Below are 18,769 nucleotides of genomic sequence, written 5' to 3'. Positions count from 1 at the left end.
CCAAGGTGGGGCAAGTATACTTGGAGCAACAGTTAGAAAGAGATGACCTCACCTTGTTGAAGCGGTCGTGGGGTACATACTGCAGGACAATTGGCTCCATGGTGAGCACATTGGCAAACTGCACCTCTGGGATGTACAAAGCACAGACGACATGGGCCCACCCTGGGGAGGCAAACAAGACAGAGAGCGGAGGTTCACATGGGGCAACCCTGAAGAGTCTTAAACTCAGACAGGGCTGCAGGCAAACATGGAAGGGAGAGAAGGAAGAGAGTGTAGGAAGGGAGCCAACTTAAGTTAGATGTTAGATTTTAAATACTGCCTGTTGTAACTTGGTTAGGAATCAAATCCTTTGTGGGTGAAAGACAGATGGATATGACATCCAGATTAAATGAGAAAGCAGAGACTTCTTTGGGAAGAGAAGTGTGCAACACTCATCGTTCTTAAAAGCACCCCCTCAGGACTTGAGACCCAGAGTTGAAGACCTAACCAAACCCAGGAAAAGCATCCAAGCAGTAAATGATGCTGATGGGACAGGTTTGATGTGTAGTCCCATGCCACTGGAAACAAAGCTCCCTTTATTGGCTGTTATCAACGGCTAAAGAAGGCTCTTTTTCAGCAAGCCAAGTTAGATTAAAATCTAAATCCACCAAGACGCTTCCCAAATCAGATGTGCAAGTTGAAATTCCATCTGGTCAGGACAGAACTGAGAAAGTCTGAAAGTCAGGAGCCTTTGGGGGCTGATCCATGACCAGTATGGCTACTGCACTGGAAGGATTTAGCTACAATTAGGATGGATTCACCTGGGCAGTAAGAACCAATCTCCATGATTACAGAATCATACAGCACTAAGTACTTGGGCTATATAATTCTGTACAGTGACATGGTTGTAACACTTCTTGTGCCTGTCTACACAGACCTGACCAAACCATGTAATAACATGTTTGGAAGAAGATGCTATGTTATTATAAAACAATCCCCCAACATGATACTTGTGCTATTGCACTAAGGCTCTTGGCACTTACGACCAGTTCTAGCACATGCTTCTACAAAATAACCTGGACTTAGAGCTTCCCTAAATCTATCAGAATAAAGACCTCCTTGCCTAATTTAACTCTTTGTGTATTAAGGTAAGTGTCAGGTAGGTACAGAAACCTTTCTGAAAAGGAGAAAAAGAAAGAGAAAAATTAAGTTTGATCTATAGAGCCAGTAGCATCAATAGCTGCAAGCTCTGACAACTGAAATCAGACTCTACAGTACTTCACAGCACCAGAGGCTGTGAAGATCAATGATGAGCAGATAAGTCCTGCAGAGAAAAACATCTTTACTGTGTCCTGGTCCCTGCTCTCAGATGGGGACTCAAGGCTGAGGCTTTGTTAACTGGAGGATCATACTACTGTGCAAGCATGCAGCAAATAACTCTGCAACGTCCACATTTCTGTAAACAATGCCAGATCGTGCACCGATTCCTGTGAGGTTAAACTCAAGAAAGTGCACATCCCAGGGGCTAGGCTTCGCTGGCAGTCAGAGGTCCGGCAGATTCTGCGCCCCCCACCCAGGGAAAGAAGCTTCAGCAAGTGAAGTTTTGTAAGAAAAAGGCAGTGTTTTAATTCTTCTGGAGCCTCCAGCCTTCCCTTTCCAGTGACACAGGCTCAGAAATTAATTATTTTGTGCCCAGGACAGACACCGTGTCCCCAGAGGCTCTGTGTGACATACCGGGCTCTGCGCAGAGGTACTCACCTCCGTTGTCGGTCCGTTTCAGGGCTCCATCTTTGTGGGGACACAGTTCGCATCTCTTGAAATTAAGCAGAAACAACAAGTTTAATCTAACTCCCAGGGGCGTGGGGCCAGAAAAGAGATGATTCATTTACAACATGGTTATGAAAGATGGGGCTGCTTTCAAAGAGAGGAAGTGGAAGAAGGGCTGAGAGCAGCTTGGGTGCAAAAAGATACTCTGACACAGCTCAATATCGTCCTGTCTGACAGGGACGTATTTAAAGCCTCAGCCCAAGAGCCACAGGGCTACAAGCGAACCTCGACTTTCATGGGGCTTTTTTAAAAAAAGTTTTAGACTTTGCGGTTGGGGAGTAAAACTGAAAACCATGACTCAGAGAGCGGAACGCAAATAAAAAGAAGCCATGATCTATCTTTGCCTCTTTCCTTCCTTCCTTCCTTCTCTTGCGATATTTTTTCCAGTCTCATGAGGGGCGGGTGAGGCTGTCGTGACATTTTTGCCGGCGAGGCGTGGGGGGCCATGGCAAGCCTCGTCCCCGTGACTGGGACTGGAGGGTGGGCACCCTGCTTCCCCCCCAAACCCAGCCTTGGGGGTGATGGAGAAAGTGTGAGGGGAGAATTGATGCCGGAGAGTCCCCGCCACCCAGGAGGGTGGAGGAAGCTCCCTCAGCGCCATCATGCCGGGCAGGAGGCCGCAGGCCCAGCGCCATGATGGGTTGTGAGGGACCAGAGCGACCCTGCGCCCCCCCTCTCCATGCCCAGTCACTAATGGCTGCTTTTTGTGGAAAACTGTGAGGGGAAGACACCCTGTCTCCTCCACCGAGGGCCAGCAGTCACAGGGTGATTGCAGATGGGCCCCCTCACGCCAAGCCCCAAGGGCAGGGAGGCTTCTGAGGCCAAACCTGTGGAAATGTCTCCCTCATGGCCAGGGTGGGAACGGGTCTCACCTCGCCGCCATGCACACCCGGCGAGAGGACGGGGAGGGTCCAGCCAGGCGGGACGGCAAGAGCCGGGGAAACCCAGTGCCGCAGCCCTCGGCGCCATTCCTCGCGAGGCCCCGCACTCATTTTCCCCACCTCACTAATTTTAGCCCTGCCTGGCCGTCATCAGCCTCCACATGAGGGCTCTCCTCCGGCCATAACGCCCTTTCGAAGGGTTGGTGGGAGGTGGGGTGGTTTCGGGGCGCGTTGCCACGCATGGGGGAACACGCTCCCAGCCCTGAGGGCTCCTCCCAGGCCAAGCCACCTGAAAGCGGTCGCTGTCTTCTCACAGCATCACTCAGGGAAAATTTGTAGGTGCTTTTTGTTTTCTTTGACTTTAAAAAAGGCCTGAAAGCCTTCCAAGGTACCAACCTTTTCCTTCCCTAGTAGAATTATCTGATTTGTTAAAAAAACAAAACAAAACAAAAAACCCCACCCCTGTTTTTCTGTGAAAAACATGCTTTGTCAGAAAGTTTTGAAATGAGGTGCCCGGTGTCAAAGCGAGAGAGCGGGCTGTGGCTCTATGAGTGTGCAAGACCTGGCACTCTCGCCTGTTTGTGCTTCGCTGTGACCGCGCAGCTCTGGTCAGTGTGACAGGGCAGGTGCTCCACGCCGCGAGAAACACCAATGTATTGAGCAATAACTGGCCACAAGCAAAAGACTCTACCACTGAGTAGTCCCCAAGGACCTTCCACAAAGGTGGTTTTCCTCAAGCAAGATTTTCTCTGCTGAAATTTTACCTCCTGGACGGACGGGCGCAATAAATAGGATTGCAATGCAATGGGCAGCAGGGAGGCTCAGCCCGATCCGCCAACACTTTTGTGGGAGTCAAGCATGCAGGGCTATCAAACAGGCACCTTTGGCAAGCACGAAATCCCTGTGATAACATATAAATAAGATGAGGGGACAAAGACCAGTGCCGTTGTCAGCAGCCTGTCTTGCTTTCCCTGCAACTCAGTTTGAAATATGGATGGATGACCACAGGAGGTGTTTCTCACTGCTCCTGGTTAGGTCCAGGCTGCCAGAGGGCTGAAGAGCTGCTCTCACAATTACTATGGAAAGCCCGGCAAAGCCAAGACAGAAAAAGAACTGGGTTAACTGAGACACTGTAATAAGAAATTTGCACTTGAAAAGGCCCCTCTGCTCTCCCCTCCACCCCTCAGATCAAAGCGGCTCTCCCACCATGCGATTAGCAAAGCTCTGATTGTAACAAGAGGGGTTAACAGCTCCATCGGCCCCACACAAGACTTTTAATAGCCCTGCCTCGAAATGACAGCTAAAGCCTTCACATGATCCCTCACATGAGTGCCCTCTGGCCATTGCAGCTCACCGGGCTTCCTAGACAATTTGATTACAAAGTGGATGGGCTTTCAGTTGCTTACTGTAAGCACAATAGCATCCACAGCATCCTTTAGGGACCTGAGCATCTGAGGAGGGGTTATGAGCAGGATTAGCGGTACCTCTTCCTTTTATTCAACCTGCATAGGCCAAGGCAGTCTCCGGGGTTTTTATTTCAACTCTGGGAAAAGAGCAGAGCGTGGTTGATTTAAACCAGGTTGTGTGGGGTACGGTGAGAGCTCCTGGCCCCCTGGAGCTTCTAACTCTGGGATCTATCACCTGCCCACTGAAAGTTAGGGCTCCTGAGCTCTCTTTCCAAAGCTAAAGAGGGGACAGAGTCCACCTCTCCAAAGGAGAGAGACAGAAGTCAGGAGATCTATGTTTTAAAACAGTCACTAAGGCGTGCAATATTCTCCATGCCTCCCTATCTCATTTTCCAAGCCAAAGTATCAATATTTAGCCAATAAGTATGTTTGTTATGGACAAAGCTTGTAAGCTGCTTTAAGATTCTTCTATGAAGGCAGATGTGGGAAGAAAAACATTGTTGCTTTTCAAAAGAGTTTGCCACACAGTCATTATGAAAGAAAGGAATTCACCCTGCTGCTGTTGTCAGTGTATTTAGTGCTCAAATAGCAGCATCTCTCATTCAAGATCCTCACGGTAGTGTCTGCAGGGTGATAACACCCCTTTTACAGCTGGAGAAAGCCAGGCACAGAGAGGTGCAGTGAAACCCCAAGGCAGAGGAAAAGTCATACCCTCCAGCCTCACCGGACCACAGAGCCCAAATTCAAAGTGTTTTAGTAGCAGAGCCGTGCACAGATCTCATACGACTTGACTCATTTCCCTTACTCTGATCATGCCGTTCCCTACATCAAAGAACTAGATTCTTTTTAAGTATTTACCCATCTGCGTGTCTGTTGCTATGACTGCTGGTGTTTAACTGAAAAGGTGAGGGATTTAGATAGGAAATCATCCCCAGCTCTGCTTAGGAAGGAAGATTATCACTGTTCAGTTATTATAGTAGCAGGGCTGAATGCCACAGGACTGAATGGCATGACTGAAGCCCACCATGCATTGTCTAACAGATTTCACCGAGGGTGAGTTAAATAAGGAGCCACCTGCGGGGGTATTGTTTTCTTGATACTTTGGAGGCAGTTGGAAGTGTATAATGTGCATGTAAAAAGTTACAGTCCTTGCAACAAGCACAGGTGAGGAGGACTTGTGCCTACATGTGTTACTACAGCTTACACTGAATTATCGCTAACGCTGAAGAGCTTCTCTCTGTCTGCACGGTTGGGAGAGCCGGGGGAAGGAGGCCCATGAAATCCAAATTCCTTTCTTTGCTATGAAACTATCTGCAGGATGTAAAACCACTCAAAGACACATTTGATCTTCTTTACTGCAGTGCACATAAAAGCAGCATCTTACAATGGGAAAAGAGCTCAGGTCTGAAAGTCTGGTCTTGTTTACACTCCCACTTCCAATGAGGAATGAGTTAATGCAGTGTAGAAAGCATGGCACAGATACCTAATTCCCCCATTCACTCATCTTTGCCAAGTTCTTCGCCCATCTGTGAAACAGATTAAACTTTTGTACTGCTGCAAGCAGAGCGCCCAGCTGAGATGGAGCACGCTGTTCGCTCAGGCCTGCACAGATCCGCAGATTCAGAGGTCACCTACATCAGCTTCACTAGGTGTGTACTTTAAAAAAGATTTAGCTAAACCAGTTCAGAAGGCAGTGCAGGCATTAATAAATGTTGTTTGTGCTGACCGAGGCCTTCTGTATTTAAGGAAAGCCAAAGTTGAATTTAAATCCATCTTTAGGAAAACTAAGGGGGGGAAGCTGTCCCAGATTTTACTGTATGGCAAAAGCAGCATCCATGGCATAACTAACATGTTAAAGATCTACACACCAGCACCTCAGCAGTCAGTTGGTGCAGCCGTATCTGATAAGGGCTCACGTGGGAAGTTATTGCAGAGTAGCTGGTGTGCAATAAACTCACAGCCTAGTTTACTGCACAAATAACTTTGCCACATAGACAGACCGAAGAGGCAGTCCTGGCCTGATTGTTTCCACTTTCCTGCCTCACCGGGAAATGCCAGAATTAATTAAGAACATTTGTAAAGTGTTCTATACTGCTAAATTGCTACTTAGACAGAAACTGAACCCTGATCCAGCTTCCTGTCATTTTTTCGGTTGTTTTACAAACGCAGAAGACTTTATGCAGGAGACTGTTGCTGCGAGATAGGAATGCCAATCCATCCTGTCAGTCAGTATAACAACTTTGACAGCATGGCAGCATCTCAGGTGATGCCAACTTTCCCCCACTCCAAAATTCCTTAGAAGTTGAACAGAAAAATCAGCAGGGAAAACACCTTTTAGAAGAATGCCATTATTTCTTTAGAAGATTGAGGTCTCAACTCAAAAATTTTGACATTGATAACTTGCTTAAGAGCACCTCTGGCAGCATCTTCATCAAAATAGCTAACAGCGTTGTATAAAATTGTTTGATACAATTATTCCTATTGTCTAAACAAGATACAGCAGGTTACAGGCAGAGCTGGGATTACAATCACTGAAATGCCAGGCTCTACCACTTTTGCCAGGGGACCACACTGCTTCCAGCAGAGACATGAAGGGCATCGAACAAACCTACTTAGTGTAAGTACAAGTGTGCTCCGTACTCACCACCCTGGCGGCTCTCTCTTGAGATTCACATTTCCGACAGAACCAGGGTCCGGTAGGAACCTGGACAATTCCATAGCAAGCTGGAAGAAAAGCAAAGAGAGTTCATTAGACCATCTTTAAATTGACCATTTAATTTCTCAGATGTATATCGAAGTTTGCCAGAGATATTATCAGTCTGATGAGACAGTGAGATGGGTGACAAAACCAAAAATTAAATCTACACAGCATTTTATTCCCCTTTCTAGTTTCCACATCCAGCAACAGCAGACAGCCTTTTGCAAGAGGTCCAGTGTTACACATTTATTCAAGTTCTCAAATAAGCTCATGACCAGTATGAAAAATTCCTATGAAAATCTGGTCTAAGTGGGACTCAAGTGCTTCATAAACCGCATCTAATTCTGGTCTAGCAAACACAGACGGAGCAATTTCTTACCCCTTAACTTTTCAAGTGTCACTAGTGATCTAAATATAAAATTATGAAATGGATGGCTATGAAGCACCTTAACCATAAATAGGACTAAGAAAAAAATCTCAACATCGTGAAGGAAATGATCTCAGTGAGAATTCAGACAGACATCAAGTGAAACTCCCATTTATCCTGCATGCCTTCAGGTCTGTAAGTCACATTCAGCAGCAGCCTTTCGCAGCACACTCTCAAGATCACTGAATTCAAGCTTTTTAGGATGACTCCCGGGAACAGGTTCTGTGTTAATACAAGTCTCCAGCTGACAACCCAACAAAACTGCTGGTTTTATCCAGCTATACCATGCATCCCTCTTGCTTTCTACACCACTACTGTTGCTCTCAGGGTCTCCCTCTGCAAGCTGCAGCTCCCACTTCTTTAAAATTAGCTCCCTTCTCTGATGGGGCAATGCTCCTTGAAGACTGTTCACCTTTTTCAGCGATCTTTCTCCCTCTAACCATCCAAGGACGGTCTCTGTGAGTTCCAAAGGAAGCATTTCTGACCCTGAAAGGGCTCTTAGTCACCACGCAGGTGTGTTCAAAGCAACAGAGGCTGGTAAAGATAGTAGTAAGAAGTAAGGCTATGCATCTCAGACAAGGATATAGGAGTCTCCTAGGAAAGAACAAATTATATCTTCCTTATTCCACCTTCAAATACAGGCTGACGGTTGGAATGGAATCCCAGTCACTTGAGACATTTGAAACTAGGTTGGACAAAGCATCTGAAAATATCCTGCTGGAAGCAATCCTGTGATGTTCCCTGGGGGGTGGACCAAACACAACCCGCAATAGGTTCTCTCCATTTCTCTAATGTCTATTACTCCACATCAGCCAGGAACATGAATACAATTGTAGAGTTAAACCAGAAGAGCTGACTGCAAGATGAGCCAAGGCATACACATAAGAAAATAGAAACTACATGAAAGCAACAACAGAGGAGCCTTGGGTCCATCTTTAGCAGTGGGCTTAGGGCCAAAAGCAAGCACTCAGCTGGAGCCAGGGCAAGCTTCTGTGCCCACTGCTTCAAAAAGCAAGAAAACAAGGAAAAATGCAGAACATAAGTAAGGCAGAGTTGAAAATACAATTTGCAAACATTCTTAACTATCTTAGTAGAGTATTTATTTCCAAACAGATTATTTTGTTAGCATTTTAAATTATTTACTGGAAAGGTTAAGATTTCTAACAGTCATCACAGAAATGGTACTGATATTTTTAAGAATCAGCCCTAATGTGGAGCTGTAAGTTTTAAAAAAATACAGGGTTCTTTATTTAACTGTACAACCATTTCAAAAGGTAACTTTGGTTTTGTGGATATTCAAGCAGTACAAAGTGATACCAAACCCAGTGTGTGATTGCATGGAATGAGACTAGATGACCCAGATGATCCCCTACAGTGGTTTGTTCCTATTTAAGAAATAAACACCCACCAAAACACCACACTATGGACAAATTTCTGAGCAGGCTTTTAAAAAGAGGGTTGAAGAACAGCCAGCACACACTGCTACACTCCTTATGAATTATTATATTCTGAAGGACTCTTACAGGATCTAAATAGACAGTTGTGCTTTTCAAACACAACTGGTGCCCTCTCTAAGACTTTTCTAACTCCACCAAGACAACGCTACGCGCCTACTTCCCTGCCACCACAGCAAACACACCCAGCCTCCATACCCGCACGGGCCTAAAAACAGGCACCCTAAAAGCATAAAAACATTGCCCATTTGAAACTCTTCTTGCCAGCAAACAGAAGTGCTTATATTAATCTTGGGAGTGGGCGTAAGGATGCCAATGCCCTTTATCTCCCTCCACAAAAGAGAGCGATGAAGAAACCTATTCCTTAGCATAGGGCTTGATAAATAATGGGAAGAATGGAAGATTTAGATCAGCAAAATTAAAACAGAAAGGAGCGTTCTTCCAGAGACACCCTTACATGCTGTCGGGTCACTCGGAGCCACCCTGGAGAGGCTGCCTGATGACAGGAGACACCCAAGCATCGCCTCGGAATGAAGAGAAATCCCCCGCGAGCTTCGCTTCCTCATTTTATCTCTCCTTTAGTCACCTGGTTGTAAGCGACTTCTTACTACAGCCGTGAGCACGGATACACCAAACGTACAAAAAAGCAAACGAAAGCCCAACCTACAGACCCAGAGACCTGCGCCTGACAGGCGGGCAGAGGCAGAGCAGGACACATTCGCAGCTGGAGACAGGAGCGTGCATCAAGACACCGAGGGAGAGATTATACAGGAAGAGGCTGGAGATGTGCTGCGAGATGGATAGGATAATAATAGATGGAAAAACAGACATGCCAGATGAGACCAGAAACCTTCGTGTTATTCAAAACAAACCAACCCAGGCTAATCACCGTGCCTCTCTGCTGGATTTAAATGAAAGCAAATATGTCGGGGGGGGTGTTTAATTTTATTTTTTTGTTGTTCGGAGACCCGAGGACAAACTTTCCGGTCCGATACCGTGCGTTAGGGGCGTGCTCCAAGTCATTTAAAATGCAAATAGCCCCTCTCCCTGGGAGGAGAAGGGCTGCCTTCCTCCCTGCCCTTGGAGGCGGCAGCTCCGGGCTCGGCCCCGCGGCCGCCCCCGGGGGTTACCCGGGGCCATGTGCGGCAGCGGGCCGGGGCCGGGGCACCGGACCCCCGGGGGCGGCTGCGGCGCTTCCCGGCCCGGGGTTGGGCTGCCCGCCCTTCCCGGGGCACCGGGAGAGCCGGGGCGGTTGGTGGGGGGGGGGGGGAAACCCGGTTCCACCGCCCCGGCCGAACACCCTCCCCCCCCCGCCGCAGAAGGAAGCGACCGGCGGGCCCTGCCGGTAACGAGCACCCCCCGAGGCCTGTGCCCCCCCCCCCCCCCCCAGCCCCAGGGTGCAGCTGATGGCAAACTCCTCTCCCCCCCCCCCCCCCTCCCTCCGCGGGCACACCGCGCTCCCCCACCCCGGCTCCTCCGCCGAGCCAGGCCAGCGGCGACACCGTTATTTTGAACAATAGGGATAAAACAAAGCCCCCCCCCCCTCCTCCTCCACCGCCTCCGCACCCCCCCCCCCCGCACCCCCCCTCCCCCCCAGCCCCCGGCCTCCCCGGGGCGCCCGGCGCAGGGGGGGGGTGTGTGTTTGGGTGGGGGGGTGTCGGCGCCCCGGGGCCGGCCCGGTGCCTTACCTTGGTGCACCGCCACATTGCAGCCGTGCCCGTCGCAGTACACCAGCGGGTTCTCCGCCCAGCCCCGCTCATCAGAACAGACACAGCAGCCTCCCACCATCTCCTTCATACTTCCATGAGGGTTTCCTTCCCCCCCCCCCCCCCCGCCTCCCTCTACGCACACACTCCTCCTCCTCCTCCTCCTCCTCCTCGTCCCTCCTCCTCCGCCGCCGCGCTCCCCCCTCCCCGCTCGCCGCCCGCCTTTCACACGGCCGCCCCGCGAAGGGGCGCGGGGTGTCCGACCCCCCGGGGCGGCGGCGCGGAGCCGGGCGGGGCCCGGGGGGTGGGGGGGAAACCCGGGGAAAGGGGGGGACGGACGAGCCCCCGCCCCACGCCCATGCACACGCACGGACACGGACACACGGACACACAAAAACCACCCCCCCCCCCCCGCCTATACAGTCATGGCTGCGCCGCCCGCATGCTCCTGTAAAATTTGAGGTTCAGGGATTGCGGGCTGGCTGGGTCGGGTGCATTTCTCTTGCGTGCATCTGGGCGTGTAAGATTATTTTTTTTTTTTTTTAACCCCCCCCTCACCACCCCCTCCGGCCGCTTTATGTCGCTCCTTTCTCTATGTTTTTGTTCCCCCCGCTCCTCTCCCGAGCAAACCGAGCAGGAATCCGAGTGTGCACCCGTGTGTGCAAACCGCTGGATGCGTGCCCGAGCCAGTCAACATGGATCGCTCCGGAGTGATGAGTTGGGACCGTTCCGCAAATCCTATTATCTCTGCAATTCCTCTCTGACAGCTCGGGGCTCCGCGAGCGCCACCGCCTGTCCTGCTCTCCCAGGCTCCTTCTGGAGGAGGTTTTAACCCGTTGGCACCTGTTTTGTTCTCTGTAGGGAGAAAAATGCCCCCTTGGAGATTTATGCCCAGCGGGACAAGCGCCAGGAATCAGCTGGAAACCAGTAAAACGAAATAATCCTACAGTCCAGTAAGTACTGCTGTATGGAATTGCACCTGCAGGTCCTGTAAATCCACATAGTATTTCATGAAACCCCTGGTATATCATGAGAGACAGCCCTTGCCTTGGACACATCACCCAGACCAGACAAGAAGAAATGAGGAACACCCAAGCGCAGAGCCCATAAATAATTAAATATTAGAAAAGAGGAGGGAACCCAAAGAATTCATGTAGCGTGTTCCTATGGCTCCAGCTCTACCTGAAATCATCTGCCCGAGGACACAGAGCAGCTCTGAGGGAACAGAGCCTGGATCTTGGGATCTCTCCTGTAGGTCCTTACCCAGTGACCATGCTGTCCTCATGAATAAAAGGAAGTGCCTGATGCCAGACTGGGCAAAGAAACAGTGCTAGATGTAACAGTGAACAATTTTTTGCCTTCATTGATAAAGAAAAATACGTCCTCTTGAGTTGCTATGCCTTTATAGTAGGGCTTTTTGTAGGGCTGATGGAGGAACAGTATACAGGAATTTCAGTAAAAAGGTGCACATAAAGGTGCTTGATTTGCATTATTACTTTTCAATTCTGATCCTGTAAATCCTTGGTGTTTTAAAAAAGAAGTGTTGTAAATGAGATCAAAAGGAGAGAGTACTGTATCTTGCTTGGGAAATGTATGAGGTTCATGGGATTATGGAACTACCTGAAATCTTTTTTCTGTATTCTCTGTGGGTTGTGAGTGCTGAAGAGAGACGGTAGTGAAGGAAACACCAAGGGAAAACAAAACAAACAAACAAAAAAAAACCAAACCAACCAAACAAAACCAAACCTATTCTCTCTGCTTCCAGGAATAGGCACTTAAAATACTTCTCAGATGCTGGCATGTACATGAGTAGCCAGGAGGTCATACCTTTTTTCAAAAGTCAGTCTTCAAAGCCATCAGTGCTTCTTCAGAAAGATGCCTCCCTGGAACACAACCTCTGCAGTTCTGCTCCCGCTTGCAAGCGCATCGCTGCAGTGACTCCGCGGGAACTGTTCCTGATTTACAGCAGCTTAAATAAGACCAGAAACAGTGTCAATGTCTCTTAGACTGGCGACCCTCTTCTTGCTCAAAGTGTTTCCCTTGCGACAGGTAGTCTTTGAAAGGTCGGCGTATCCCATCATACAGTTTCTTTAAAAAAAAACATTTTCTCAACAGAGAGCGGAGAGGAAACCCATTCCAGCAGCCCTGATAATCACCAGTTTAGCATCCTTTATATTGCACCTGTTCAAGCGTTACATCAAGGGGCTGGAAGGCAGACGGCTCCCTGAGAAGCTGCCTGCTGGGTTGCTGTCTTCCTTTTATTACATTCCTTTGAGAGTCACAGGGGCAGACAATACGTTCACCACATTGCTGGAAATTCACTCAGCCTTAGCTCACTTTTCTGGGAGGGTTTCCCCTCCTCTCCCCCTCTTCTTTTTCTTTTATCTATTGTGTTATGAACTTGTTTAAAAGAAAAGGGGGAAAATCTGGCTGGTTGCCTTTGTAACCTGAAGGAGATCCTTGCGGTTTAAGATTGTCTTAGAGTACAGGACAAAATGCTAAACATCCGCCATCCCCTGACGGTCTTGGTTCCAGTTGGCCATGCTAGCAGACACTTGGACTTGAACTGCAAATTTGCCTTTAGGGGATTAAGCTCCAATTTACATAACTAATCCCTGCAGTGAGGAAAGGCTAGGCCAAAGAGGAAAGGGCACGACGGTTTCTTGAGAAAAATGTAGGGGAAAGTTACAACTGTGAAAACTGACACATAAGATATTTAATTTATATTATTAATTTGTTATTTTACCAGTCAGTGTTTTTAAAATGTGGCCATACGTAGGAAGCAGGCAAAATTAAAATGATATGTACTGACTCATGGGAACTGCTAGCCTTGTGTATCTCAATCATAACTGCAGACCTAAGTTACAGAAGTTGTTGCTAAACTTAGTCGTTTACTACTATATCTAGAAAATTGTGGATAAGGAAACTGGCTTCTGCACAGGCTCATACATCATGAGCAGAGCTGTTAGCCTTATCTCCATCTGCAGAGTCTTTGTTACAGATGATCTTTCATTTTCAGAGGGATCCTTTGTATTTACTTGATTAGTATTTAAAAATAACATAAAATTAGCATCTAAGGGTTTGATGTGGAAATTCTTGAGCTATAATAAATAAAATACTCTTACTGGGGTGTAAGGCCATATTATTGCATTTTCCAGATTATTCGTACTTCAGCTATTTTATCTATAAAATGCATATATCCTATGTTAAATAAAATAAAAGAAAAAAAAAAGCAAGAAAACTTATCTTTCTTATGATAGCTCCACATGCTCTTAGGAAATGTAAAGATAGATCTATATTAGAGAAGCACTTATGGCCTAACGTACACAAAGGGTTGATGTAAGGGAACACTGGGATGTACATGCTTAATGGCTTGCAGTGATAGATTGCCTCTCTGCACAGTATCCCAGCCTTTTCCAACCGCTTCTCCTGGGAATGGAGACTCTTCCTTCCTTCATTTATGGCGAAACTGTCACTTGAGGTTATCATGAGTAAGGACTGTAATTTATCTGGGTCCAAGGAGGACTGGAACTTGCCCATTTGTGGACAAGCAAATCTGTGCCCCTGTTTAACAAACCTGTTCGCTCTATCACATTTTATTTTATTCCTCTTGGGCAGGTTGGAGGAAGAGGGAATTGTACAGATAAGAGTAGTAATCCTCACTAGGCAGCCAAATTCCTTCGAGTCTCTAGCAAGAACAGCTACTTTAAAGTATAAATCTCTCAGCTGGAACTGCGGATCAGTTCCACCGGTAGCAGCAGCGAAGTCTTGCCCTCTGTTAGCAGCAACCACCAGGGAGAATGTGACATAATCGGAGAACTTTCCAAACCATACCTCTTTCAGAAAGTTGTTTTCTCATTTTAGACCAAACTTTGCATCCTTCTCACTGATGCATACACATTGAGCTCCTTCATCTCTCTGTACACACTTACTAGCACAGCAAGAAGACCACACGCATTATTTATACACATTATTTAAACAAAATAATTTAGTTCAGCTTTTCTTAAAGCTTTGCTTGTGATGTTTTTCTCTGCATCCTTTGTTTTGGATAAAACAGTATCTCAAAACATTGGGAAAGATTATGCCAGTTGTCAAATTTCAACCCAATAACTGTCCCTCCTTGAAGAGGTAAATAATCTATGGCAGAGAATTTGTCTACAAATCTGGAAAGATGGGCTCCAGCTCTGCCACTGACCTGTTGCAGGATTTTAGGTAATTTATTTTGTGTTCCCTTTCTTCTCTCTTTGGATTATTAGACATTCAAGGAGGGAATGCCATCTTAGCACACCTTCTGCACTATTCCAGGATCAGTAGGGTCTTGATGGTACTCAGAGTCTCTTCATGGTCCACCATCATAATTAATTGTAATAGGAACAAAAATAAGAATGATGATAATGATAGTGACAAGTCATCAAATAACAAAACTTTACTCAAATTTATTTTTTGCCTCTCCCACATATAATGCTGCTAATTGGATAGTTCTGGAGTTTTGCTACCTTTGTGGTGGGTTGATAAAGAATATAAACTTTTTCCTTTTCTCTCCACCGAAAATAGATTTTATCACTTAACAACAAAAGGTCCATATTCACAGGCCAGTAAGAACAAGGCGTCAAATTCTTGATAGTTCTCTATGTCGTAGATGGGGGAAAGGTCTTCTAATCCAGTGAAATCTCAGCTGCAAGCAGTCAGCACTGTGCTGCACATTTTCCTGCGGTATACAGGGCCTCTTAACTCTCTCTTCCCATCATTGGACAAGGAAAAATCCCACTGAGGACTGTAAAAGCTTCTTGTTCCCTGCCAGACTGAAAGCTGGGAGTCTGGATGGCGACCTGCAAAGGCAAAGTCTGTTTAAACAGGAGCTTCAGCTGCCTCGGCAGCGTGTCCTTCCCACCGGGGAGAAAGTGAGACCTTTGCCCCTGCTCTTCGTTAACCACACCTACCCAAAAGCCCCACGATTTATCGTCTCTTCTCAGCCCTGCTCATATCCTCACAAAAAAACATTTCATCGAGGTATCTTTTCTTAGGAAATGACTCTGTTTATCGATGATATTTGTGAAAGAAAAAGAAACAATCAGCTTTTGGAACAGATTGTTGATTCGGTGCTTATAGTTTATTAGCTTACTTTGCGTTTGCTCCATTACAGGCTAAATGCTGCATTTCTAATGTACAAACACCCTTGGAAAGATTCAGAGTCAAGAAAGCCAAGAGCCAAACACACGCACTCCCAGCTTCTCTTCGTCAGTAACTTTCTGGCCTTGGACAAGTCACTTCCTCCCTTTGTGCCTCATTTTCCCTCTTTGTCTGACCAATTTGCTACTGCAAAGCACTTTTGGGTTGTTTGTCTGAAAAAGCACTATATAAGTGCAAGTTATTATTCATTAAACAATGTCATTAAGGACTTTGAAAGGAAACAATGATGTCATTAACAACTTTGAAAGGAAAGAGTGCCATTAATGACTTATAAAGGAAAAAAGTAGCAACTGAAATATCTTCTATGCCTGTCTTTTTTTCTTTTTTTTTCCTCTAGCAGCTTAAATCAAACAAGACAGTGGATCATATTTGTCTTTATGGTTTTGTTGCATTCAGAACAGTAAAATTGATTAATATAGTAGGTCATTGTACAGGAAGATGACAAATTTGCTTTTGGTACTAAATTACTCTTTTATGAGTGGAAACATTTTGAAGGGATTGTTAGAATCGCTCTGTCTCTTTTTGCCCTAAAAGCCAAAACTCCCACACTTTCGTGACATACCCGTATTTATGAACGCTTTCCAGCCCACTTACCTCACTGTCTTCTCTCACTGGGGTGACAGGGATTCCTAAGGGTCATGTATTTAAAGTGGTTTAGCTGTTTACTCATTTTTTTCCTGCAAAAGAGAGAATTCGCTACAGACCATGTAGTTGAGGAGCATCTCTAAAACAAGTCCAGTTTAACAAACCTAATGGGATAGTCATAAAACTCACATAAACATTGCTTTGGAAGGAACTTCAAGAGACCAATTAGACTAATTCCCTACGGGGAGGCAGAACCAAGGACTTATTAGTGTCATATTATTTTTATTATTATTATTATTTACATTAGACAGTGGAAGTACACAAAAATTGCCAGAGAAATAAGTGATGTGGTCTGCGTCCAGAAACCAAGAGTATTTTTAAGGAGCCTGTACTTAGACTTTCAAGCTCATTTTTAGGAACCTAAACAGATGCCCTGGCTTTAAAACCAAAACAAGCTTCGGAGCTGCTCCAACCTCTCGGTGTGCCCAAACCTCTGCTGATGCACGCGGAGCAGGACTGAGGCTTTTGAGAACATTTAAATTCTCCCGGGCTGCTTTGGCATGGCAGAGTGTTCGGTACTTCATAGATTCAGGCCCTGAGTCTTCTGCCTAGGTCCTGACATGCAAGGTTATAATCACAAACAGATTTTTTTAATGGGAGTTAGGCACCTGTTTCCCTTTGTGCTTAGGGACTTTTTCCTCACATTCCTGCGTTCTTAGCGCCTTTAAAAAATGCTCAGAAGTATTGAAGCTTTGCCTATACCCACCAGTTGCTCTCGTTTAATTGGTTTAATTAAACTCTCTGTTCTGACATCCTTGTGTTGGTTTAGAGCATTGCATCAGCTTAGCTTGCAATTGTATGTTTAGTTCTTGGCTACGCGATCGGAAACTGCCTTTAAGACAGGAAACCTGAGGTAAAAGCCTGAAGGTAACAGCCCTGCAGCGACTGCACAAAACCAAGTTGTTGTTCCAGGCTGAAGCGATCTTCCCAGGGCTGGAAATATCCTGAGCTGGGCAGGCCCCATGGCCCGGCAAGGCGTGGGGTGGGGGGTAGAGGCCACCATCCCTCACCGCCCCACAGCCAAGCCGACAACAGATCAGGGTGCTAAACCTGCACAGGGTCAGGCTTTCTCCTCCCTTCCTCCCAAATTACCTCTCTCTCTATTTTTATATAGATGCATATAATGACTTATCAAGCTGGTTTCCAGTATGCAAAAGAATCCATTACAGAGCTCTGCAGAAAAAGTCTTGCATGGTGCATGGAGCACGGAGCAAGCTCTTGCTGCTGCCGCACACCATTGACCTGAGAGCACCCAGAGCTGGGCAGGGGTGTCAGCTCTCACCCAAATCCGTCGTGCTCCCTAAGATTTCTGCAAAAAAAAAACCTTTACCGACAGCCCAGGGGTTGTGCTGGGTGCTGCAGGCCCAGGGACGGGGGGCTGCTGGGCCCCCCAGTGCCGGTGCTGGGGCTTGGCGGTGGAGCTGCCCGGTGCCCAGCTCCGGTGAGCCAGCTCGGACCCTGCCCGGGTTTGCGGGGCTCGGAAACCGTCTGGGCTGAAAAAAGCCCCGTGAATATTGACAGGAAACGATCGGCGGCTTTTTTGGTTACGAGTTGCAGCGCTGAGGTTCAGGCAACGACATCCTGCCGCCGCGCAGCGCCGGGGCCGCGGGCGCGCAGGCTGCGGGGGCGGCGCGGAGCTCCCGGGAGCCGGGCAGGAAGCGGGGGCAGCGGGAGGCCGAGAGCAGCCCCGGCCCGGGACCGGGCGGCCCCGAGAGCAGGCGGCTCCGTGCTGCCCCTCGCCCACCCCTCAGACGGCAGAGGCCGTGCAGCTCCCTGGAGCATGTCTGTCCCTGCATCCCTCCCTGCATCCATCCCTTCAGCCCTTCCTTCTCCCATCCTTGCATCCATCCCTGCATCCCTCCTTTCACCTATCTCTGCATCCATCCCTTCAGCCCTTCCTTCACCCATCCTTGCATCCACCCCTGCATCCCTTCTTTCACCTATCTCTGCACCCATCCCTTCAGCACTTCCTTCACCCATCCCTTCATCCCTTCTTTCATTCATCCCTTCATCCCTTCCTTCACCCATCCCTGAATCCATCCCTGCATCCTTCCTTCATCCCTTCCTGCATCCACATCTACCCACCACCTACCCATTGAGAGCAGCCCTATGGAGAAGGACTTGGGGGGGTTGGTGGGGGGAAAACTGCCCGTGGGGCAGAACCATGCGCTCGCAGCCCAGAACCCACCCGTGCCCTGGGCTGCAGCCAGAGCAGGGGGGGCAGCAGGGCCAGGGAGGGGATTGTCCCCCTCTGCTCCGCTCTGGGGAGACCCCCCTGCAGTGCTGGGGCCAGCTCGGGGGCCCCCAACAGCAGAAGGACCCGGAGCTGCTCGAGCGGGGCCAGAGGAGGCCACGGAGATGCTGGGGGGGCTGGAGCAGCTCCCCTGGGGGGCCGGGCTGAGAGAGTTGGGGGGGTTCAGCCTGGAGAAGAGAAGGCTCTGGGGAGCCCTTCGAGCGGCCTCCCAGGGCTTAAAGGGGGGACAGGAAAGGGGGGGAGGGACTCTGGGTCAGGGGGTGTGGGGATAGGGTGAGTGGTGACAGTTTTGCACTGAAAAA

The 18,769-nt window shown here is 48.0% G+C and overlaps 1 protein-coding gene across 4 annotated transcripts in view; it reads right to left on the bottom strand.

Moving 5' to 3' along the window:
- Nucleotides 1-10,476, bottom strand: part of MLLT6 (MLLT6, PHD finger containing) — a 46,634-nt gene extending 36,158 nt beyond the window's left edge. For 2 of the 4 annotated variants that reach the window (XM_032985527.2, XM_032985528.2), the window contains exons 1-4: nucleotides 9,344-9,922; nucleotides 6,738-6,817; nucleotides 1,738-1,792; nucleotides 53-162 (exon numbers count right to left, since the gene is read on the bottom strand). In XM_032985527.2, coding sequence (XP_032841418.1) covers nucleotides 53-162; nucleotides 1,738-1,792; nucleotides 6,738-6,817; nucleotides 9,344-9,503 — 405 coding nt within the window. In that variant the 5' untranslated portion in view covers nucleotides 9,504-9,922. Of the gene's footprint in view, nucleotides 1-52; nucleotides 163-1,737; nucleotides 1,793-6,737; nucleotides 6,818-9,339; nucleotides 9,923-10,360 lie in introns of those variants that run through there. The other 2 variants (XM_042787347.1, XM_042787348.1) reach the window with 2 other exon arrangements.
- Nucleotides 10,477-18,769: the final 8,293 nt, after the last annotated feature.

The sequence above is a fragment of the Tyto alba genome, unplaced genomic scaffold (assembly GCF_018691265.1).
Source record: "Tyto alba isolate M040663 unplaced genomic scaffold, T.alba_DEE_v4.0 Super-Scaffold_12, whole genome shotgun sequence".
In the NCBI taxonomy this organism is placed as follows: domain Eukaryota; kingdom Metazoa; phylum Chordata; class Aves; order Strigiformes; family Tytonidae; genus Tyto; species Tyto alba.
The sequence above is the reverse complement of the archived record's forward strand: the minus strand, read 5'-3'. Positions and strand labels throughout refer to the sequence as shown.